The 22,130-nt window shown below is 39.7% G+C and overlaps 6 protein-coding genes and 2 long non-coding RNA genes across 19 annotated transcripts; 4 read left to right on the forward strand and 4 right to left on the reverse strand.

Annotated features, from left to right (window-relative positions):
* Positions 1 to 2,214: 2,214 nt before the first annotated feature.
* LOC124337227 (histone H3.2-like) lies at positions 2,215 to 2,626 on the reverse strand. Its single transcript, XM_046791331.1, has one exon. It carries the CDS (start codon positions 2,623 to 2,625, stop codon positions 2,215 to 2,217), a length of 411 nt encoding a protein of 136 aa, XP_046647287.1. The 5' UTR covers position 2,626.
* Positions 2,627 to 2,875: 249 nt separating this feature from the next.
* LOC124337304 (histone H4) lies at positions 2,876 to 3,243 on the forward strand. Its single transcript, XM_046791411.1, has one exon. The coding sequence runs from the start codon at positions 2,922 to 2,924 to the stop codon at positions 3,231 to 3,233; it is 312 nt and encodes a 103-aa protein (XP_046647367.1). The 5' UTR covers positions 2,876 to 2,921; the 3' UTR covers positions 3,234 to 3,243.
* An 828-nt stretch (positions 3,244 to 4,071) lies between these two features.
* LOC124337700 (histone H2B.3-like) lies at positions 4,072 to 4,664 on the reverse strand. Its single transcript, XM_046791734.1, has 2 exons — positions 4,593 to 4,664; positions 4,072 to 4,518 (listed from the first exon to the last, which is right to left on the reverse strand). Exons 1-2 carry the CDS (start codon positions 4,662 to 4,664, stop codon positions 4,072 to 4,074), a joined length of 519 nt encoding a protein of 172 aa, XP_046647690.1.
* A 1,051-nt stretch (positions 4,665 to 5,715) lies between these two features.
* Positions 5,716 to 11,221, forward strand: LOC124337080 (trafficking protein particle complex subunit 8-like). Of its 12 annotated transcripts, none has more exons than XM_046791110.1 (22): positions 5,716 to 5,802; positions 6,066 to 6,175; positions 6,240 to 6,299; positions 6,745 to 6,947; positions 7,020 to 7,180; positions 7,250 to 7,356; positions 7,433 to 7,679; positions 7,740 to 7,932; positions 8,001 to 8,128; positions 8,187 to 8,372; positions 8,437 to 8,624; positions 8,688 to 8,815; positions 8,881 to 9,071; positions 9,140 to 9,263; positions 9,328 to 9,761; positions 9,822 to 9,960; positions 10,030 to 10,123; positions 10,181 to 10,383; positions 10,451 to 10,536; positions 10,613 to 10,711; positions 10,814 to 10,900; positions 10,965 to 11,221. In XM_046791110.1, exons 9-15 carry the CDS (start codon positions 8,018 to 8,020, stop codon positions 9,447 to 9,449), a joined length of 1,050 nt encoding a protein of 349 aa, XP_046647066.1. In that variant the 5' UTR covers positions 5,716 to 5,802; positions 6,066 to 6,175; positions 6,240 to 6,299; positions 6,745 to 6,947; positions 7,020 to 7,180; positions 7,250 to 7,356; positions 7,433 to 7,679; positions 7,740 to 7,932; positions 8,001 to 8,017; the 3' UTR covers positions 9,450 to 9,761; positions 9,822 to 9,960; positions 10,030 to 10,123; positions 10,181 to 10,383; positions 10,451 to 10,536; positions 10,613 to 10,711; positions 10,814 to 10,900; positions 10,965 to 11,221. The 12 variants fall into 12 exon arrangements, with proteins under 12 accessions (XP_046647066.1, XP_046647074.1, XP_046647077.1 ...); XM_046791118.1 differs by having other exon boundaries at positions 7,442 to 7,679; XM_046791121.1 differs by having other exon boundaries at positions 6,745 to 6,864.
* LOC124337286 lies at positions 11,157 to 11,746 on the reverse strand. Its single transcript, XM_046791392.1, has 2 exons — positions 11,598 to 11,746; positions 11,157 to 11,523 (listed from the first exon to the last, which is right to left on the reverse strand). The coding sequence occupies exons 1-2, from the start codon at positions 11,611 to 11,613 to the stop codon at positions 11,222 to 11,224; spliced, it is 318 nt and encodes a 105-aa protein (XP_046647348.1). The 5' UTR covers positions 11,614 to 11,746; the 3' UTR covers positions 11,157 to 11,221.
* A 15-nt stretch (positions 11,747 to 11,761) lies between these two features.
* Positions 11,762 to 12,324, forward strand: LOC124337431. The gene is made up of 3 exons (XR_006917359.1): positions 11,762 to 11,849; positions 11,925 to 12,119; positions 12,179 to 12,324. It is a non-coding gene; the product is annotated as an uncharacterized LOC124337431 (long non-coding RNA).
* Positions 12,325 to 12,365: 41 nt separating this feature from the next.
* On the reverse strand, positions 12,366 to 12,952 carry LOC124337457. The gene is made up of 3 exons (XR_006917385.1): positions 12,835 to 12,952; positions 12,613 to 12,770; positions 12,366 to 12,538 (listed from the first exon to the last, which is right to left on the reverse strand). It is a non-coding gene; the product is annotated as an uncharacterized LOC124337457 (long non-coding RNA).
* A 2,064-nt stretch (positions 12,953 to 15,016) lies between these two features.
* LOC124337701 (cysteine and glycine-rich protein 2-like) lies at positions 15,017 to 17,542 on the forward strand. Its single transcript, XM_046791735.1, has 6 exons — positions 15,017 to 15,025; positions 15,377 to 15,535; positions 15,675 to 15,816; positions 15,886 to 16,023; positions 16,084 to 16,204; positions 17,400 to 17,542. The coding sequence occupies exons 1-5, from the start codon at positions 15,017 to 15,019 to the stop codon at positions 16,158 to 16,160; spliced, it is 525 nt and encodes a 174-aa protein (XP_046647691.1). The 3' UTR covers positions 16,161 to 16,204; positions 17,400 to 17,542.
* Positions 17,543 to 22,130: the final 4,588 nt, after the last annotated feature.

The following is a 22,130-nucleotide window of genomic DNA, read 5'->3' on the forward strand; positions in this document are numbered from 1 at the left end:
GAATTGGAAACAGTTTTATTTTTTTGTCCGTGTTTGTCCCTTTCTCCCCCCCCCCCCCATTCCCACCCACGCCGGGTTGTCACCCCCTCATAAGCGCGCGTTTTCTGTGTTTAACAGAGAAAACGGCGCGCGGGGTGGAAATGGGTAGAAAGGGTAAGAAAGGGACACACACGGGCAAAAACAATAAAAACTGTTTTCAATTTTTAAATGACTACATAATTATGACGTGAAAAATCTGAAAAAGAAGAGCATTGTTCAGTTAGTGAACCTCTTCATTTCAAAAATGTTAGATTACACTCATTTTGAAGCTCTGGGTCATTTCTATCTTCTTCCCTTGTCCTCTGCATGATACACCATGCAATATCCAACATGGACCGCTATATCATGACCGCATGATATAGCGGTGTCAGGAGCTATTGTTTTATTATAATATAAATATGTCAATGATTTTGAAATTGCTTTTTCGACTTGGTCGAGGTTTGGTCCTCGGTCCTTCTACAATTCAACCCAAGATGCTGACCATTAGACCACCGGTGACATGATAGTCAACGGAGAAACATGTGTCCGTATAGTATGGCCCAGCTAAACCCCCCTTCACTCACCCCTCTCTCATTGGTACGCGCAGCCTCCCCCGCTCGACCACCCTTCTGGCCGGCTTGAGCAGTGCCCCGCGTCAGCCCCGTAAAACAAGAAACTTAAAAGAATATATGGCTAAAAGCGATGTAGACGGAGGGGGAGACTTTGATTTTACGTGATATTTCACGATTTCCAATCCCGATTATTTCGTGAGCAACACAAGTTAAAAATCTGTACTTTATTCCGTTGGAATCGCCGTGCGATTTAGAGCAGAATACACCTAGTCCGGATTTTTAGAGTTCCTTTCCGGATTACGATCCGAAAAAGACCTCCGGAAAAAGGGGGTATTTCGGTGCGGTTGAGTGGGAGATCGCTTGTTAAAGTGGGCCCATATCGTAGGGTTCTATTTCGTCCGGTCCCATCTGCAGGGCCTATTTCGACCGATCCTATATCTCCGCCACTTTGCAAAAACGAATAACGTTCAATCAAAACTTGATTCCGCTAGGAATTGAACTCTAGTTTACAGTGTAGATTACGAATACTATAACCACTTTGCCAACATTTACATTTATAGGCTATTATCTTATGTTAACACTAAAAAAAACCGTCTTTCGTATTTTTTTAACAAATGAATTATTATACAAACAAATTAACATTTAATCATCATTTTATTTTTAAAAAAAACTTGGGCCTGAATATCGCCAAAATTCGACCTGAAAGGCACGTAAAAAAAAGGTGGGCCTGTAAGACGCGGGCCTGAATGACTGGGCCTGAATGTCGCACACCTCCTGAAACAAGAACATGTTCCTTGTTGTTAAACCACGGTTGAATAATCTCGTAAGTGACGAGCAAGTTAGTCGTTGGCACCAATAAATTTTGCTCGTCATTCTTCCGGTGAAGGCTGTCAAAGAAATTAGAGTCGAGAGTGAGTAGAGCATCGAGTTTGGAATCATATCGATAGATCGGCATAGAAAAGGATTTTCTATGTCGGGCGTCTTTTCCCCGCACATGGATAAAACCTGTCGAAAATTTGAATGTGGCATGCGTATACAAATTTTGAACAAAAAAATAATTTTTTGTTTCGTTTTCGTTATTTTTGAGCTGTAGCCTACAGATCGTTTTCGTTTTCATTGCAAAAAAAAGATTCGTTAACGAACTTTTTTGTTTGTTAACGCGGCAACACTAGTAAAAATCTCCACACTGTCCTGTGTCCATCTTCAATTCTTCACAAAACTTGAGCTTTAGCTTCATTTTTCTCATAAGGTGGAGAACAGAAATTTTTCTAAAAACAATTGATAACATAATAAACTAATGTGAACAAACAGTACCTACCAGAAGTTTGGAAACGCGCGAGAGAAGCTTATGTAAAAAGCCGATTTTCGCCGCGTTCCCAAAAATCAGGTTTTTCACGGAGAGTATTGAAATTTTTTTTGGAAGTAGCCATAATGGTTGGCTACTTCCTGAATTTTTTTCAGATTTTTATATCAAGGGGGAGGGCATCTACAAATGGATGTACAAGTTTGGAAACACGCTGTAGAAGCGTATTAAAAAGTGGCTACTTTGCCGCTCTCTAAATAGGGAAAAAATAAACCCTATAAAGACGCTAAAAAGTGCAAAAGTCAAGGAGAATTAGGTTGCTTAAGCACGTTCACCACGAATACGGCGGGCGAGCTGGATGTCTTTTGGCATGATGGTGACTCGCTTGGCGTGGATGGCGCACAAGTTGGTGTCTTCGAAAAGACCCACCAAGTAAGCCTCGCTGGCCTCCTGCAGGGCCATGACGGCCGAGCTCTGGAAACGCAGGTCGGTCTTGAAATCTTGGGCGATTTCTCTGACCAAGCGTTGGAATGGCAACTTGCGGATCAGAAGCTCGGTCGACTTTTGGTAGCGACGGATCTCACGAAGGGTGACGGTGCCGGGACGGTAACGATGGGGCTTCTTGACTCCTCCAGTGGCCGGGGCACTCTTGCGAGCGGCTTTGGTGGCCAACTGTTTGCGGGGCGCCTTGCCACCGATGGATTTACGAGCGGTCTGCTTAGTACGGGCCATGTCAAACGACTGAAAGTTGAGATTAGGAATCGGTGGAGGGAATGAGGGATGTTGGGTTTATATAGGGGTGCGGGGAGACGTTGGGGAATGTATGGGATCTCTTTTCACCAATTGGTTGTTGGGGAAAAGGGAGGGAAGTTGAGGAATACAAAGCTTAGACTTTTTTTACCTGAGTTGGGGTGGCTGTTAAGCTCAACCAATGCGGATGGATTTCCCACCGGATCGATGGGTATATAAAGGGTGAAAACATTCGACATTCAGTTTGTTTTCAAACTCTCTCTGAAACTCATTCCAAAATGACTGGTCGCGGCAAAGGAGGAAAAGGACTCGGCAAGGGAGGCGCCAAACGTCATCGCAAAGTTTTACGTGACAACATCCAGGGAATCACCAAGCCGGCCATTCGTCGTCTTGCCCGTCGTGGTGGTGTCAAGCGAATCTCTGGTCTCATCTACGAGGAGACCCGCGGTGTGTTGAAGGTGTTCCTTGAGAACGTGATTCGTGACGCCGTCACCTACACTGAACACGCCAAGAGGAAGACGGTGACGGCCATGGACGTCGTCTACGCACTGAAGCGCCAGGGCCGCACTCTGTACGGTTTCGGCGGTTAAATCTGATTTTATTATTCAGACCCCGATATTTCAATTTAATCGGCCCTTTTCAGGGCCACCATATCCATAAAGAAAAAGATTTCTTAACCACTTAAATCATATATATTCTTGTCGACTTATTAATGTTAACTCTAACTTTATTAACAAGAGGAACAAAACAACATTGATACAAAAGATTTGATACAGGCGTTGGAACAATACTTCAATATTATTTTTTTTTAAATGATTTAATTCGATTCGATAATCCTAATAACTAAATTCGAAAAATATCCAGATGCTATTGTTTTTCTCATAATTTACAGAGTAAAATTTCTTTCTATTTCCTACTTATTCAGCCTTTAATTTTCGTCATTTTCTATTGTTGGTTAGCTACCAAAAAATGATTTCGTCACTTACGTACCAGTGGATTCTCATCTTGATCACTTTTGGAGTTAAATGAAATGGCTGTGGCATAGATAAAAATTGCTTAGATATCCTGATTTTCAACTTTCTTTCAATTTCTACTAAGTTGAATAGAATAAAAAATTCTCAATCCAAAATGTTTGACAACTTTCCGTCGTATTTAACAAAACATTTTGATTTTTGGCGAGATTTGCTTAGTATGAAAAATAAGTTACGTTAATATTGCTACGAAGATCAATTTTTATATCCATCCTTCTCTGAATCAAATGAATAGGGGCATTGAACCGAATCTGCCAAACTTGAAATACAGCAGAAGAGCGTACTATGTAGAATAGTACACTGGTCAAAAGCTCTAGATACTAAGCATTTCATAACGTTCGATCGTACAAATTGGGTCGAGTTTTGGACTCGATTAATAGACAAATGCCAATAGCAGTTAGTTGTTTTGATTTCTTGAATATTTTGGTGGCCCTGAAAAGGGCCGTTTGGTTTGTAGGTAGAGAGACCAAGAGGAACTATCTACTTGGTGCTGGTGTACTGCCTTGGTGCCTTCAGACACGGCGTGCTTGGCCAACTCACCGGGCAAGAGCAGACGGACGGCTGTCTGGATTTCCCGGCTAGTGATGGTCGAACGCTTGGTGTAGTGGGCAAGACGGGACGACTCTCCAGCGATGCGCTCGAAAATGTAGTTGACGAAGCTGTTCATGATGGTCATGGCTTTGGAGGAGATGCCAGTGTCGGGGTGGACCTGCTTCAAGACTTTGTAGATGTAAATGGCGTAGCTCTCCTTCCTCTTGCGCTTCTTCTTCTTGTCGCCCTTGGCGATGTTCTTCTGAGCCTTGCCGGCCTTCTTCGCTGCTTTTCCGCTAACCTTGGGGGCATTCTAAGACTTGGAGTAAATCTGAGATTACTAGGCAAATACCAGTGACGGTTGTTTGTCTGTCGAAGGATGTTTACCTGACAGAAGCAAATTCTTCCGACCGGAGGACCAATCGGATAGCCCCAGCAGTGGGACAGCAGATGTTCCATATTTCAGCACAGAAGGAGGAGGACCATCTGGTAGTTAATTTAACATAATCTTCATTGTGTTACATGAAATAATGGCGGGAATAAGTTTTAAAGCTGCCTTTTCGATTGGTTTAAAATTGTCTTACTGTGTTCAGTTGTTCACCATTAATCCGATCATGGTGAGTATATAAATAAGCCTCAACATCTTTTCCAAACTTTATCATTTCGTTCCTTGATTTTAGGAACCGCGTTCACTTACTCTACATCTCAACATGTCTGGCCGTGGCAAAGGAGGCAAAGTAAAGGGAAAGTCAAAGACCCGTTCCAGCAGGGCCGGACTTCAATTCCCCGTCGGTCGTATCCACCGAATGCTCCGCAAAGGATCGTACGCTGAGCGCGTCGGTGCCGGAGCGAGCCCCCGTCTACTTGGCTGCCGTCATGGAGTACTTGGCCGCTGAGGTCCTCGAGTTGGCCGGTAACGCCGCCCGTGACAACAAGAAGACCCGCATCATCCCTCGTCACTTAATTGCAATTGGCCATCCGCAACGACGAAGAGTTGAACAAACTTCTCTCCGGGGTCACCATCGCTCAGGGTGGTGTCTTGCCCAACATCCAGGCCGTTCTCTTGCCCAAGAAGACCGACAAACCCGCCAAGGCTTAAACTTCTCCCGTCTTTTCATAAACGGCCCTTTTCAGGGCCACCAAATAATTTTGAAAAAAAGAATTAGCTAAGTGCTATTATTTTTCGTACATTTCAATCTGGTTGTGGAAACTGAGTGGCAATGATAACGTGCGGAAATTTTCTGATTCATCGCAAGGTAGCACTCTTGCATTGTTTTGATTCAACTTGACTCAATTCGTCTACTGGTATTTCTCTTGTCCGACTGAGAGAAAAACATTTCTTATTTTATATTTCGGTTAAATGGAAATATTTCAAACTTTATACATGTTATTGTTGTATAGACTTATTAGTTTACTTTCTATAACTCTGAATTCAGTGAGTTTATGATCCACCTTGTTCAAATTCATGCAACCTTGTCCACTCCCCCTCAGTTTCAGTCCTAATTAAAAATGGTCGCCGGCTGGCTTGCTGGATGTTGGTAGAAGCGGATTGTGGTGTGACAGAGATTCTGATGATAATTCTTATCTTAGTGAATTGGTAATTGTTATATTTTTCGTGGATAATATTGTGATAGCACTATGCCTATTAGAATCTGTCTGGCATTTCAATTTTAACATGCCACCTTTCAACCAACTTAAAATAGAACTTGACTGGCAGTAAAGTGTGAAGAAGAGTTTTCTTCTATGGTATATTTTATTATTTGGTCTTTATTCGTAAGCTTGGGTTAGATAAACTTTAAATGGTTTAATAGATTACACGCTATTTAGATTCTTATTTCATTCTTGACTCAATATTTTCAGATAATATCTTCAACTTAAGGTTTCGTCTGTCCTGGGCACTTTTGATAATAGAGATAAAATGGTCCAATCCAAGTTTTGCCTTCCAAAACTAAGGAAATTTTATTTGTAAGGTAGTTATTTTGATTAAAATTATTTTATTTACTGTGATATTTAAGGATGGAAATGCGTAATTAGGTAGGAAACCTTTCTGACAAAGCATTGTTTTCCAGTCGTTGCTGGATGGACTGTTTATGGGTGAGTTCCCATTCTAAAGACAAATTCTAGCCCACACCTCACCAAAAGGATAGCCTGATCACTCCTTCCCTATCTCTTTGTAAAATGCAAGTGGGCAACCAGATGCTCATGGTAGAGAAATTGAAACCTATTTTTTTGTATAGCTTACTCAATTATGATCAAGATTTGGTTCCCACATGCATTTAACAATTTGCAAAGCCAACTCACTTTTTCATTCACTTAATAGTCTAAATTCCATTATGTTCTCTCTTCAGGAAATGTAACGTACTGGAATTTTCACTTGGTGAATATTTTGGAATTCTTTTCTATTATAAACTGCTTAGTTTTTCAACCATCCTATAATGATAATTTCACTTGATTGCTAAATGAATGAAAAAATAATTCCTTATAAATTTTGTAATTATTCCATTCATTTCTTGTTAACTCCTATGTCTATATGATTCAGGAGTAGGATGTTGCGCTTTCTGAAAGCAATCCAGTCATTCGTTGATACAAAGGAATCCATCGGATGCCGCTAGTTGGCTAAATTAAAAACTGCGACCACCAGAAGGCCGAGTGTATATTTGTGAGTGACGGGATTTCTCCCATTTTCTCCGAGACGCTGAGCAAAAATGTGTCGCTGTATGAATGGTTATCAATCACATTATAGTAATGAAAATGGCAATTCTTTTTTTGTCCTTAAGTTTACTTTATGTAAAATATTTGTGTTTGAATTAACAGGTAAGCTAGCCTATAATTTCAACTTGGCTGAAATCATCTTATCACATGGCCAACTGATGTTCATTTTTTGCTGAAATGTCAGACTTTTGTAATATTTGAGAAAATGTCAGTGAATCCATACGACGTATATACTCCAGTACCTGTAAAGCACAAAAAATTGTGTTAGTATTTTTTTTTTTTTTTTTCAAGTAAAGGATATTTTACATTTCTTTCCTTCTTCGACTTTTTAGGCTTCAGCTCGAAAAAATACTCATCGATCGTTGCTAAGTGCCACCAAACGTTGGTTCGGTAGTAGCCGACCCGCTGGTCTCCAAACAACTCAGACTGTTGCCGTGAAGTAAGCATATTAATAAAACTAAATTTTTAGAGTGGACTTAAATTTTTATGGAATGTTTTACAACTACCATCCCGAGTCTGTCCAGCTACAGCTTCGACGCGTAGGCGATTTAGCATTTCTTCTAGGTCACTATGAATTGGCCTATCATTCCTATCATTCTGCCAAAAAGGACTTTGAAGCTAATCAAGCTTGGCTTCACTATGCTGGAGCCATGGAGATGGCTGCACTCTCCGTCTTCCTGCAGAATGTTCATAAACTCATAATCGTACCATCCCGTTCCACTACTTCGACAAAGCGTTGACCACGTATCTGCAAACTTGCAAGTCCGTTTTAATCAAACGAGTCATGCCATTCAGCAAAATTTTAGTGTTTCCTTTTTACAGGATGCCGTATTGGAGCACGCGCTGCGCCATTTTGGCATCTGAGTGACTTAAACGACGAATCAATACAGTGACGCCGCTCTACAACTAATTCGACTTACCAGTGAAGACACCGATTTACGGAGCGCCGTCCTTCTAGAACAAGCTGCCCTTTGTTTTCTTCGATCTGCCGTCTAACCAAATTCGTCATCTGGCGGTAATTTAAATGTCAGAAGATTGAAACTTTAAAAGAATAAATAAACCGATTTTGGTCTTAATGTGTAGATGCCGCCAAACCGAACATGGTGCCCCTCATCCGCAAATACGCCTTCCACATGATTCTGGCTGGTCATCGGTTTGGCAAGTCGGGGCAAAAGCGCCACGCTTCTCGAGCTTATCAACTCGCTTTGCAAGTATGTCCTTTAAGCCACTTATCTTCCCAGATTTTCCTCACAGTCAAATTTGTTCCAGGTGTATAAAGGGCATGGTTGGAGCTTAGCTGAAGATCACATACACTACACAGTAGGGCGACAATGCTTAAATCCACAACAGATTGAAGCAGCTTGTCATGCGTTGGGTGCTCTTTTAAAGCCAGATTATTTGCAGACTGCCGCTCAGCAAACCGCCTATTTAAATGAATTCATTCAAGTTCACCAGGTAACTGGTTTTTAATTAATTTTTTGCAATATGATATTTCATAAATTTTTTTAAACCTAAACAGTTCTTAAATAAACACCGAGAAAAAGAAATCAAAACGTCAACTTCACTTCCAGTGTTACCCCTGCCTGTGATCGATAGCAACCAGATCAGAGTATTAGTTGACACGAAAGATCCCACGGAAAACATTTGTCCGCCCGTGTCTGAGGCCTCACATGTCACCTTCAACGACGACGAAGTTCATCACGCAAAGTACGTTTGTCACTTAACTATTTTTAAAATAATCATCAATAATGGAATGGTTGTGTTGTATAGGTGGGCCAATATGGAAGAGAAACTGGTGCAGTCGGCCTTTGGCACAACTCATGCCATGTTCCGGCCTACCAATCTTCTATTTTCTAATACGACCAACAATACGGCTCATCTACAAACGTATTGTGATGGTAAAAGAAATTAATTTTTCGGTTTTAGAAGATAAATTCTAATTTATATTTCATGGTTTTTTTAGACCTCATTAGTTTAGAATTACCTTTGACCAACCCCTTGCGCATTCCTGTCCTATTATGTGACATTCGTCTAGTGTGGAACTTCTCTGGAGCGGACGGCAACCTATCAAATCTACTCATGACAAACAACAATCCATTGGTTACCACTTACATTTTACCAAGGATTGTACTGAATCCTTCTTCTTCACATAAGGTTTAATTTGTTTCTGTTTGCAGCTCAATTGCAGCAATGCTAATATTAAGTTTTGCGGTAAAAATTAGGTTGTTTTGAACGTGAAACCCAAAGCAGAGGGAATGCTGACCATTGAAGGAGTCGCTTTTGACCTTCGCCCAGTCAATGTAGAGCCTTCGGCAGCAGTAGTTGGATTAGTATCGTCAGTGTCAGGTAAGTTTACTAGTATTTTATGTTGGTTAATTTTCGTCAAATTTAAACTGAAATTTTGCTTTAGGGCGAGTAATGTTAAGCTTGCAGGGCCCGAGGTTAAATGCGACCCAACAGGAACGTCATGGCAAAGTATATGCTTCTGACAAAAGACTCTCGATCCAAGTCGGGCCACGCATATATGCCTAAATTGCAAGTGCTGTTCAACTCCTTACCTGAATTTCTATTTAGCGGAGAAATTCGGCCAGTGGTGGTTGAACTCTCCAACATTTGCCCTAGTGTACCCGTTGCCAATATTATTATCGCTTCCAACGATCCCTTACACCTCGCTTTCGACCTTCCCCGCATTGAGTGCAAAAATGTTCGAAATGATCAAATTGCACTCTACCGTTGGCATCCCACTCAAAAATCAATTAAAATGTGGTTGAAAGGCACCGAAAACGTTGGGTTAACATCATTGGATCTCATGTTTTTCTCTACTAATCCCGCCATAAAAGCCAGGTAATCGGAAATTAAAATTTGATTGATGCGAATTAATTGACTTATAATTTCTTTGTAAAGATATCGTCTACTTCGCCACTGTTCGAAAATCTTTGTCTCTTCATCATTGAGCCTCGGTGCCTGGGTTCAAAGAGTTCCGAGTGGGGAGGATCGCACTGAAACATTGGCCGTTCAACTCCAAGTTCGGAACCTCAGAGACGTAATTCAATTAAATTTCACGAAACGATTGATACTTCAGAAAATAATATTGGGGTGTATTTGTCTACAGGCGGATGACACATCTCTTAGTGGTATTGAAGTTTCGCAGGTGGCTCTTCTTAGCAATCGATGGCATTTGCGTTCTGATCAGTCAACAATTCCAGGTGCTATAATTACTGAACTTCTTTAAAGCAAATAACAACGTGTTTTGTCTTGTTTAGACGGAGTACTTCATCCACAAGAAAGCCTCATTGGGGTGCTATTGGCCATCCGAGGAACTGAAAAGAGAGAATACAACGAGAGTGTTGTGCTAAAATTACCAAGCCATGGACGAGCTGTCGATTTCCAACTCGACCCATACCGATCATTCGTTAAAGAATTTCAGAAAACTACACCCGACACAACTCTGGTTGTGTGCTGGACGGTAAAATATTATACTGTACAACATTTTGAGTTAAATCAACGATCTAATTTGTTTTCTTCTTGACTAGGCTATGCAAGCTTCTGAAGATGGATTTGGTACTTTACTCATAGAAGGGCAACATTACTTTGGTTGGAATTCCTAAGATATAGCAAGGTTAGAACTGTTCAATTAACTTTAAATTTATGCTGCTGAGTAACTGTTTCCTTATAACTGTCTTTTTTCCTTTTAGCTCAAGTTTGCCAGAAACCAGTTTGAAATCACATCAGCAGTTGGTTTCCTACTCCATGGAGTATTCAACAAAAGTGTTTCATGATTTTGACCAACAGAAGTAAGTTGGGTCTACATAGTAGGCCTAGTTCTTTAAAAACAAGTGTTTCAATAATTTTTTGGAATTTCATCACTTCATTATCATTGCATATTTTTCTAATAGGTTGTGTGTTATACCAGTAACTCTGTATCTTCACAATTGCAGTCAGCAACAAGTCAATGTTCATTATTCAGCCAACTTCAATACAGGGTAAAATTTATAATGACACTAAAAAAATTTTATTCACCCCAACCAAATGATTTTTTTTTTCCAGGAAACCCCCACGTGCTTCTCAGTTGTACATGCCTGAAGCTGCTTCTCCCCTACTTTGGATAGGTTGTGTTCAAGGAGATGTTTGTTTGAAAGATACACCTGCTTACAGTCTTGTTCAAGGGTTACAAATCGATGCAAGAATGTTGGGTGAAAATGTTAAGAGTACCAAGTCAAAAAATTGAGTATACATTGATTGTTGATCACAAGGAAGTTTAATTGTATTATGTAGGTGAAAAAATAAAGTTGTTCAGATTTTAATCATTGACTCCAATTTCCAAGAAGCTTCTCAATTGAAGGATACATCCATTCATCTTTGGAAAGATTACGAGCTTCTTCATTTATCTTCTTCAATCTTTCTTCGTGAGCTTCTAGTTCTGTTGAGGAAAGGATTTGGGAGATGTACCTTTCAAATGACACTTTCATGAAAGCTTGATCGGTTTTCTCCTTTTCACTCACACCTAGTTCCATTTCAGTTCGGTTTGCTCCTTGTGTAACTTTAGGAGGGATTTCTTGTTGACCAGGGGACAACATCAGTGTTCTTCTTAAATTCACTCCAATTACTGTTAAATTTTTCAATGGAAATTTTTAAGTGATGCATCAATGCATCAAGTGGGGAAAAAAATTAATGGCTTACAGCTGTTTTGGTTCATCTTTAACTTGATGGAATAAACAAGTAAATCTTGGAAAAAAACTCGGAAGTCTCGAATAACTGCAAACAGTTGCACCAGCAGACGACAGAATGAATTAGTTGACAGCTGGAAGGCGGAAGCAGCACACCTTGTGGTCGCGGGAGGAATACAAATACCGACAAATACAATCTCCCGATAAAGATTCTATCCCAAAGCTGCCCCACCTATCGTCCAATTAGTTGGCGTTTTCCACTCAGGTCTTAAATACTAATTTCATTACAACATTTATTAATACTTTTTATTATATTCAAATTGAAATTACGTTATAATAGAGGAGAAGATGACGGTTATGGCAATGACGTATTCACACTTCAACATAGTCAACATCGACTCATGTTAATATTGACTTGAATCTCAATTTCATTGAGGATAAAATTAATTTGAGTTTTTAAACAAGAAATTTTATTGAAATAGTCAAAGGGTTTAGTAAACTACAACATGGAAGAAAATATGGAAAGGGGACTATGGTAAGTGAAATTGATGTCATTTTAAAGAAATCCATTGAAATTTTTGCTTTCAAAATCAGGTACAATGGCAAGTTAACTAAAGTGGATCTTCAGTCCCGAACCAAAAGAAAGATTACTTAGACGCTCATGCAAGATTATTTCGATTATGAAAAATGAACTGCCATATGTGAGATGAAATGAGATGTGAGATGAAATCAATTATGAATGAAATATACAACAACAAACAAATACTTTTCAAAATTTTTATTGATAAGGAACCTCGATTGCAGCTAACTTCTTGAAAATACAAATGTAATGTTTGAACATTCCTTATCTTCCATCTCAGTCGTGGAATGGCCCCATCATTGGGAACTGGTTCCCGGCAGATCTTCCTCTTCTTCAATTTTCTTGGCCAATTGAGATAGAACCACCTTTTCTTTCTGTAAATAATTAACACGATAAATTAAAAAAAATTTGGGGCAATGAGGGGGGATTGCGTAAGGTGATAACTTACCACAGTCAGATACACCTGCTTGCCTCCTGAAAGCTCTTCTTGCGGTTGGATTTTTGAACAAAAATCCTCGTGTTCACACCAGCACCTGGCTCTCTTTTGTCCACCAGCTTCGTCAGAAGCATTCCCCATCTCAACATCATTCTGCGGTTTCTTGGACCCTGCATGAGAAACAAGATTTAGAAAAAAGATTTTAAAATTTAGGGCACAAATAAGGAAACTTACTCTTTGGCTTTGGCCAATCAAATTTTTCCCGTAGGACATACTGCAGTGGGGGCCAAACTACAAATTTTCCTACAGCAACTGCAGCTAAACCAACAAGGGCTTCTGCCACGTGCACGGAGATGTCGGCAAAGGAATGGTAAAACTCCTGTTCTGAATCCATTGCTTAAAATTGTTGTTAAAAACACAAGTACGACTGACGGGAGCAGGGCTGGATCACTGCGGTGAACTTACTACCGCGGTACTACCGTGCGGTAGCGGTAGAACCGCGCAGTAGTACCGCACGACTTAACTCTACCGCAGTACCGCGTTAGTTTTCAAATTACCGTGCGGTAGCGGTAGTTTTCCACGCCATCTAGCGCTGATTTTGTATAACACAATAGAAAAACAATAGATGGCGTCTAATTTTTCTGGAGCAATTCATCAGGCCTCTGTTGGATCACCAATCTTTCACGTTTTTAGGCCAAACAATCATAGTTATCCATTTTTAAACTTTTTAATTGACATTTGCGAATGAAATTTCATGACATTGTAGGTCAACTTGAATTAAATATGAGCGGCGTATAAGCGCCTTGAGTGAAAAAAACGCTTGTTTTCCAGAAGCACGCGCACGCGTTCACGGCTTCTGAAATAAAACGTCGCCCTTCCGTACTCCGCATGGTTGGAAGGTTTGTTCTGCCTTGCTGGAAAGATCTATTGTACCAGTGAGCAGTTTCTTGAATGATTTTTTATTTTAAACCATTTCGTTAAATTAAATCAAAAATTAACTCAAATTTATTTAATTACAAGATTTAAATCATGCAAGGATGTTTAATTTAATTCGTGATTTAAACGGTTTAAAACACAGTGAATCCCGGATAAATAATAAAATTGTAACAAGACGAGAAAATCATACAAATGAGAATCTTTTTGCCAAGATAAATTTAAAAAAAAATGTATTTTCAAAATCAAAACATATTTGATTGAATTTTTTGATTGACTTCAAAAAAATTATTTCTGATTTTGATTCATTAATCAAAATAAATCGTGATTGCCACTGAGGAATGGGTTTTTAGATCCAAATTAAAAAGAAAATTTTTAATGAAAGTATATAAACTCTTCTATATTCCGCTTGAAATGGATTTGAAACATTTCAACATTTTCATTTGCAAAAGAATTAAATACTACCGCAGTACGACTACCGCTACCGCGGTAGTACCGTACCGCGATAAATTTTTCTTTTTTAAGTTACCGCTACCGCGGTAGCGGTAATTTTTTTAGACTACCGGGCCCTGCCCGTCACGGGAGGGAGTTATGTCAGAGAAAGAAGCGGGAAAACGAATGGAACAGTCCAAAATTTTACTTTTAGCCTGCGACGTTGTCAGATATGGCAGAGTGATCTATTTGATAAAGAAAATTTTTTCTTATTTTATATTTCGGTCAAATGGAAATATTTCAAACTTTACATGTTATTTTTGCATAGACTTATTAGTTTAGTTTATTATAACTCTGAATTCAGTGAGTTTATGATCCACCTTCACACCTTGTTCAAATTCATGCAACCTTGCGTCCTTGCCCACTCCCCCCCCCCAGTTTCAGTCCGAATTTTCAAAATGGATTGGCTCGGCCGTGTCTCTGGGTCGACATCGACAAACACTCGAGCGAAGCGAAACGAACAACTCGTGACTCTATTTTTTCTACCACCGTTATTATAGAGAAGAAGAAAACCGACGTTTTGCATCTAGAAAAATCGGAAAGAAAAATAAGGTATTGTACAATTTCTGTTTTCCCACATTTTCTATTCTATCCAGTCAGAGACTATTTTCATTAAGGGGAGGGGGTTGAAAAATTCTTTGAGGTGGCGCTAACAAGTGGTCGTCTGCTGTCGTCCATTTCTTGATAAAATTTTTCTCTCAGAAATTATTAAAATGAATTCGAATTGGAAATAATGTGTTGGACGTTTGAAAAGAGGAATTTTGCCTCGTGTTGTATATTTGGTCACGTGACGAGCGTCTGCTAGAGTTGTCAACTTCTTCGCCAGTGGTTTTTGTGTGGGAAAAAGATGGTAAACCACTGATTAGAGATATGTATATATTCGGTCCTTTTCGACACACCGCGTGTGTGTGATGAAGAACAAACGTGAAAACAGAAGTAGAATTGGTTGTCGGATTGTTGAGTAAGACTTTTGCCAAACAACCCACCATACATGTCTCGTGTAATTCAATTGAATGTCCTGACGGGAAATCTCGGGTTTGATCTCGCTGTTTGATCTCATTACCGGTTACCTTCACCCGAAATGCCTTTTCACGTTGGTGGGTCTGTGTTTTGATCAAGGTTCTCAATCTATTCCATATGCAGTTCTTGTATCCCTCCATTTCGATGGGTTTTCAATTCTGAAGGACAATTAGCTCATTGTATTTCCGATGGAAGGATGTTGTGAATTTTTATTATTTCTGCCCTGAATGGACATGTTTTTTTCTGATTTCCCCAAAAATTCAATTTTTCTGTGTTGTTTCAACGGTTATTCTTTTTTGTGTTTGTGATATGTACAACAACAACAACGCAGCCAACCGCAAAAAGATGTTGGACCGCACGAACGCGACCGAGCACGACGACGAGCTCTTCTGCAGGTCCTGTTACGGCAAGAAATTTTGGACCCAAAGGTTACGGTTACGGTGGCGGTGGAGCTGGAGTCCTTTCTATGGACGACGGAACCGGATACATTGTACCAATATTTACATTGTCTCTTTTATTTTCTCTCAGTTTTCCTTAAAACCATTTTTGGGTTTTATTTTCCTTTTTCATGAATCATGGGACGTGTCCACTCGAAAATATGATGAATCACGGATGCGGACCCTTGACAGAACGGACCCCCAACATCGAATATCCCGCAATTGGCACAAGCTCACGTAGCCCCACTTCTGGCGAATGGAGGAGTCAACGTCAAACAGACGAACGGAAACGTATACAGCAAATTCGGCTCGAGGATCGACTGTCGCCGATGTGGTACTTGTGTCTGAAAATAACATTAGTCAAGAGGAAAAAAAACTCATTTATCACTTGTTTATTTTACAGGCAAAGTGGTTTTAATGGCGGAGAAAATGATGGGCGGAGGTTCCTGTTGGCACAAGAGTTGCTTTACCTGCCTGTCGTGCAACAAGCGACTCGAATCGACGTCGCTGTGTGAACGCGAAGGCGAAATTTACTGCAAAAGTATTTGGTTATTATTTATTTTCTCTCCAAATGAAATGTAATAATAACTTTTCATTTCAGGCTGTTATGGCAAACAGTTTGGACCTAAAGGCTATGGGTTCGGACTAGGAGCCGGACTCTTGCAAATGTCTGAATAGCTATTTTCCCTTTTTCTTCTTCTGGGGGTGGAACGGACGTGCAGGTAAATAAATCTAAAGTTTCGATTGTTATTCATAAAAGCATGACGTCGAAAAAGTTGTTTTGAAAGGAATCTCGAACGTAGGCCGCTCTGCTTTGATGTGTGAACATTCCCGGGTCTGATTTGGTCTGGGAATCTCTGCTTTGAATAACATATCCGATATCATCTTGGCATTATTTGTGATAGTTGCTCGTAATGGAGACGGAGAAGGTACTCTGTGGTGTGGTACTTTCTTATTTTTTTACGATTGTTTCAAATCGAGTTGAATGGCGCCGTGAATGTTTGAAATTCCTGGGTTTGCGGCGCAATACCGTCTTCAATTTCATCTGATTCGAATTGCGCGCGCCCTCAATTTTGACTCATTTTCTTTTGTTCTTGCGTGATATGATGATGAGGAAGTGGGGGGAAGAAGGTGGCGGCTCAAGGGCGGCGACCTGGATGGTTCCAACGACGTCGTGACGCGCATCATTTGTAGGCGCCTGGGCGAGTTCTTTTTTAATTCTTTTGTTTTTTTCTCGGGTGACTTTCTTTGTTTTCACCCTTTTCTTTTTTTGTTTTGAATGTTCCGTGTTAACATATTCCTTTTCCCACGACTTTAAATCGCCGCATTTCTATTTTTTAAGTTCTTTTTTCGCTTGTGTAACGGAATGGATTTATCTTTCGTTAGATGGCGTTACCCATCTTTTTTGTAGTTATTGAATTTTATTGTAACAATTTATATTAATTTGAAAGTAGTTTTATTGAAATTATTAAGAGAAATCGATTTGACAGCTGTTTCCTCAAACGTGATTGGCTTGTTCAATGGACCAATTAACCGGGAACATATTCTCATAACCAAGTTGTTTATGAAAGAGAAAAAGTTACAGTTAATGTAATGTACGGAACGCCAAATGACCCCCTAAAATAATAGCACTCGACTAGTGCTATTTATTTTACAAATCACTTGAATAATATACAACTGCATGGCGCCATCTAGCGGTTTCAATCGGCGGAACGGAATGTAACGATTTTTCCCGATTGTACACATTCATATCGATTGATAATCATTTCCACAAGCGAAATGGTGGAAATTCCGTCGAATTGTGGATTGTGGAAAGACTTCTAATGACTCTGTTCACGCCGTTCATGAGAGTGTCAGTTCACGCCGTTCATGGTAAGATCTTCTTGTGTATAGATTTATTATTCTTCTTTTATGCAGATTCGAATGAGAAACTTTAAAGAACTGGTTCCAGTTTGAAATACCCCCTTTTATCAAATCCCCCCCCCCCCCACCGAGACGTGGTACGGAAGGCCTCCCAAATGGCTGACGTCTTGTGTGTGTGTGTGTATGTTGCAGACAAACAAAAAGAAGAAGAAAATGATGATCTATTTAAATAACCTCTTTTTTTCTACCCGGTCCATTCATTGGCTAAGTATATCCGCCTCCCCTCTGTAAGTTCACTTTATCAACGAGCATAATATAATTTTTTTTTTAAATTTCAATCTAGTCGACATCCGCATAAACATTCCCTCCGTTCCTGCTAATATTTTCTTTCGTGTTTTTTGTTTAAACTTTTTGGTCTTTTTCCTCTGCTGATCCTTCGATACGGTACCCATCGCCATGTTATGTTATCCCTTGAAATACCGAGGCATTTCGTGTTCCTGTTTTCTTTCTTTTTTTGAATGACGCGCCGGTTTCAAAAATGTTTCAAACCCTCCGAATTTTCTCGACGCGTCAACTGACCTGAATTTATTTCACCTATCCATTCCACTTGCCCAATTTGCCTTAATCCGACTCGCGAAATCATCAAGTGTCTTATTGAAACATCAACATGTGTGTATCGGTGCCAATATACTAAATTACAATTACATTTCAAACAATTTTCATTGCGATTGAATAATCTTTTTTATTTTTTTTTCGTCTATGGGAACACAACGACGACGGATGATTTTGCTATAAATATCCAGACGACGATATTTACGGCTGCCGGCTGCTGCTGCTCACTTGGACCGTGTTTTATTCCGCACACACACACATAAGGATCGGGGGTAACTTTGGCCCCGCCCTCGCAGTCTCTGCTCTTGTGATGCTGTATGTGTGCACACTCAGGAGAGCTTCTCCTTTTTCTCTCTTGAATAACAAATCACTCCCCTCACCCACCCACCTTTCTTTCTCTCTCTCCCCACCCAAAACTTTTATGATAGATATATAGTTGATAGATATGGACTCGACTGGGCCTAGATCTTATCCGGCAAGGTTAGAGTGTAGGGGAGACTGGAGTAAAACGGGACACCGGGTCAAAAGGGACAGTGGGGGGAAAAATAGAAGATGTTAATAAAACTTTAATTTTTTTTAGTATGTTATGTAAATCTGTATAATCTACTTTGGCATAAAATTTGGTTGATTTTTGTCAATAACTGCATGAGTTATTGACAAAACTAAAAAAACGGTTTTTTTTTAGAAATTTTTGTCTCCGCCATTTTATGTTTATAGAAAGAAATAAACGCTAATGGCATGTAAATTTAATATGGAAATGAAGCTGATTCATTTCTTGATCGTTTAAAACAAAAATTAGAATTTTAGATCAATTCATTTAGACAGTATGAACTTTTAAAAAAAGAGTCGTAATCGGGAAATCGGGACAGCTGTTTTTGCCTGAAATGGGACAGTTACGGACCAATCAGCGTACAGCATTTTTAAGAGGCTCGATTTCCTGACCTAGCAACGCAGGATGTCCTACTGCTCCATAAGGGTTTTTGTATATATAAGAAAAAAGGTTCATTAACACAATAATTTAATTGAAACATTTATAAACTCAAAGAGTCTATGCAGTGGAACACTTTTTAAATTTTTTTAAATTTTATTAATGAATTTTAAGGCGAAAACGGAGGACGTCCCTTACCACCTACCCCAGTGTCCTCACTTACCCCAAAAAATAGGCTCCTCCCATAAATCTGAGTAAACTTTAAAGGGATTTTATGGGGAAATGGTTTATTATAAAATTATAAAAAAAATATGGGGGGTACATTACAATAGGGAATACATAAAAAAAAATTTTTAAAGAAATTAAATGATTAGTTGGGGAGATATAGGGGGCAAACGAAAACCGTCCCGTTTTACTCCAGTCTCCCCTACACATGTATATACCCGACAGCGTGTGTGCTCTGTGTGTCAATTTTGCAATCTGTGATTGAGTGAAATTTGACATTTTCTATTCATTTTTCCAAAGCGCTAAATTTAAAAATTAAAATTTCCCGCCGTTGAATTAAGAATGTAAAAGTAGCGGATTTTTGTTATTTCTAAATTTAAAGTGATATTACAGGCCTGTCCTAGTCATGTTGGATGTGACGAAAGAAGAGCCGGAGCAAGTGGCGGAAGATTCCGTCAGTTGCGATCCGATTAGCGGATCATCGGATCGTCACCACCTCCACCGTCACGAGCCGACTATAATGAAACCTTATTTGAAATTTGGTGAGCGCAATCTTGGGACTGGACATTCAGCCGCGGACTCCGTCACCGATAGACAATAGATCGTCTCCTCTGCTCCGGCCGTAAGAGTCGCCTCAGCCGTTGGACATGAAAACGGAACTGTTTCACCATCACATCCCCCACCTTCACCACCACCATTCGTCGTCGTTGGTTGGCGACACAAAGGCCCCAAATGTCACGACATTTCATCCCGTATATCATCTGCATTCCTATTTCCATCCGCTCATCCAGCACCCTGCTAGCATGCTTACATCTCAACAACGTATTCCTGCTATCCATTTTCGACGTTTGGATATACATTTTGGTTATCCATGGTACGTTGAATGTCCATCCTAATGTCACATCTTTCTACGTAGATTTTTAACGTCTATAGGATATCCATTTCGGACGTAGCTTGGACGTCCGTAACACGTATAACGTACGATAGATTTACAACGAAGATAAAAGATTTGACTTTCCTTGGTATTGAACCTTCAACCTTCCGCATCGCGATCCACCGCTCTATCCACTAGGCTAGCCGCTCCTTTTTAATACTTATCAAACTTATGATCCATATCTTATAACTTAGATATTGTCAAATAAAACAAATTAACAGCTAATTACATTCACGTTAAATAAGGAATAGGATTAAAGAAGTAAAATAAAAAAAGATATAGAAATAAATTTTTGGTTCATTTAAATTTTACTGTTTTATTGTTACTTAGCTTAAAACATAAATTTATGGAAATTTCTAATTTTCACATGGTGAATTCAGGCGAGTTCTATCAACTGATATAACAATTTTAGCTTTTTTGATTCTGGTGTTTGTCCATTGGCCGTCCATTTGTTGTACTAAAATGAACTTAAACAAAACTAGACGTATATTTGCATCCAAAGGACGTCCAAACTAGGTCCGTCCGTTTATCGTCCACTTTGGTCATCTCATGGACGTAATTTGTAGCTAGAGAAAGTAGATCCAGTTTATGTGAAAATATTACGTCTATTAGACAGTAAAAATTCATACAAAGTAGACAAGATCACAACATCGAAGAAAGACGTGAAAAGTACGTAGTATCGTCGTACTTTTTCTACGAAAAATAGACACGACGGAAAATGGATAAACAAACGTCGTATAGACGGATATTAGACCAGCCGTGCTAGCAAGGCAGCAGCAGCCAGCTCATTTGGCCAACAAGCCTACTACTCAGGTATTATATAAACCTGATTTTCGAGAAAAGTCGTTTATTAAAAGCTGAGCGACACGATCATAGTTGATTTTTTCTCTCCTTCCGTCTTTAACGAGTCGGGAGTAGCTCATCAATTTCATAACGAGGAGAGCTAATCATCACATTCGTTGCTATGGTACCAACTTTTTCTAGGGGAAGGTGAAAATTTCAAGCAAGTTTTCATTACAAGTTTTTCTCTTCTTCGTTACAATCAGACTTGAAACGAGACGGGAAACAAAATGGCTCACATGTATTTTCATTATCATCAACAAAGTCTCATTTTTTGAGCTCGTTTGTGCATGCGACTCTTGAGTCTATCTGTTTTGGAAATCGTTAAAAAGTCCTTTTTTCTAATAGGGGATGGCGCAAAAAAATAAAAAAAATAATAAAACATACTAAAAATAAGAGAAAAAAAATATACCCCCCAATCATACTATACCTGGGAAAAATTTACTTTACGAGTTATTCACGTTTAAAGTTTGGCCTCCGTGGCCCACCTCTAAAACGCAAGAGGTGGCCTATTTATCACGTGATTCTTGGTGCGTAAGCAATGGTCGGTTTTAACCAATGAGTATAGATTACGTTATCGGGGGAACCAATAGATGCGGGGAAAATCTGTCATTTCGTCTGTGTCGCGCAAGGTGTCGCGTTTAGCTCGAAGCAGTCTAGTTTTTTACCGCCACGTGGTAAAAGAATGAAAAATCGTTTTCAAGGATACGCATTCTATTGGCTGTTGCCGATCACGTGATCTGCTCCCATTGGTTATTGACTGCCCAGTACTAATGCACCAACAATCACGTGACTTTAGGCCCCAGGTAAAAGATTTGTAATAAATTTTCTTTGTAGTGAATCGCCGGCCTTTTCATCGAATTGATTAGCGCCTTCTCTTGACCCCCCTATCTTTCTATTTGGGTCTTGTTTGCATTTATTGCATTGTCCAGCTGGAAATTCCCCCCCCCCCCCCCCATCCCACAATGGGGCACAATAAGTTTCGCCTTTCTTGTTTGCGTTGGCTAATGATTTTAAAGGCCTGGGCCGCTCTTCAAGTCTTTTGAGATCGAGAAAACGTGGCCCATTCTCCGGCCTATACTTTTTCTATATATATCGTGATGGAGCAGTAGCAGAAGCAGAGTCTTAATATATATCTCTTTATATTATACTGCATACATAATACGGGAGGGGGAAAGGGGTGGTGGAACATCGCGGTGCTGCCAGTGACGTGATTTGATGATGGGGGTGTGAGTCAAGATTTTTC

Source organism: Daphnia pulicaria, chromosome 4 (genome assembly GCF_021234035.1).
Source record: "Daphnia pulicaria isolate SC F1-1A chromosome 4, SC_F0-13Bv2, whole genome shotgun sequence".
Taxonomy (NCBI): Eukaryota; Metazoa; Arthropoda; class Branchiopoda; order Diplostraca; family Daphniidae; genus Daphnia; species Daphnia pulicaria.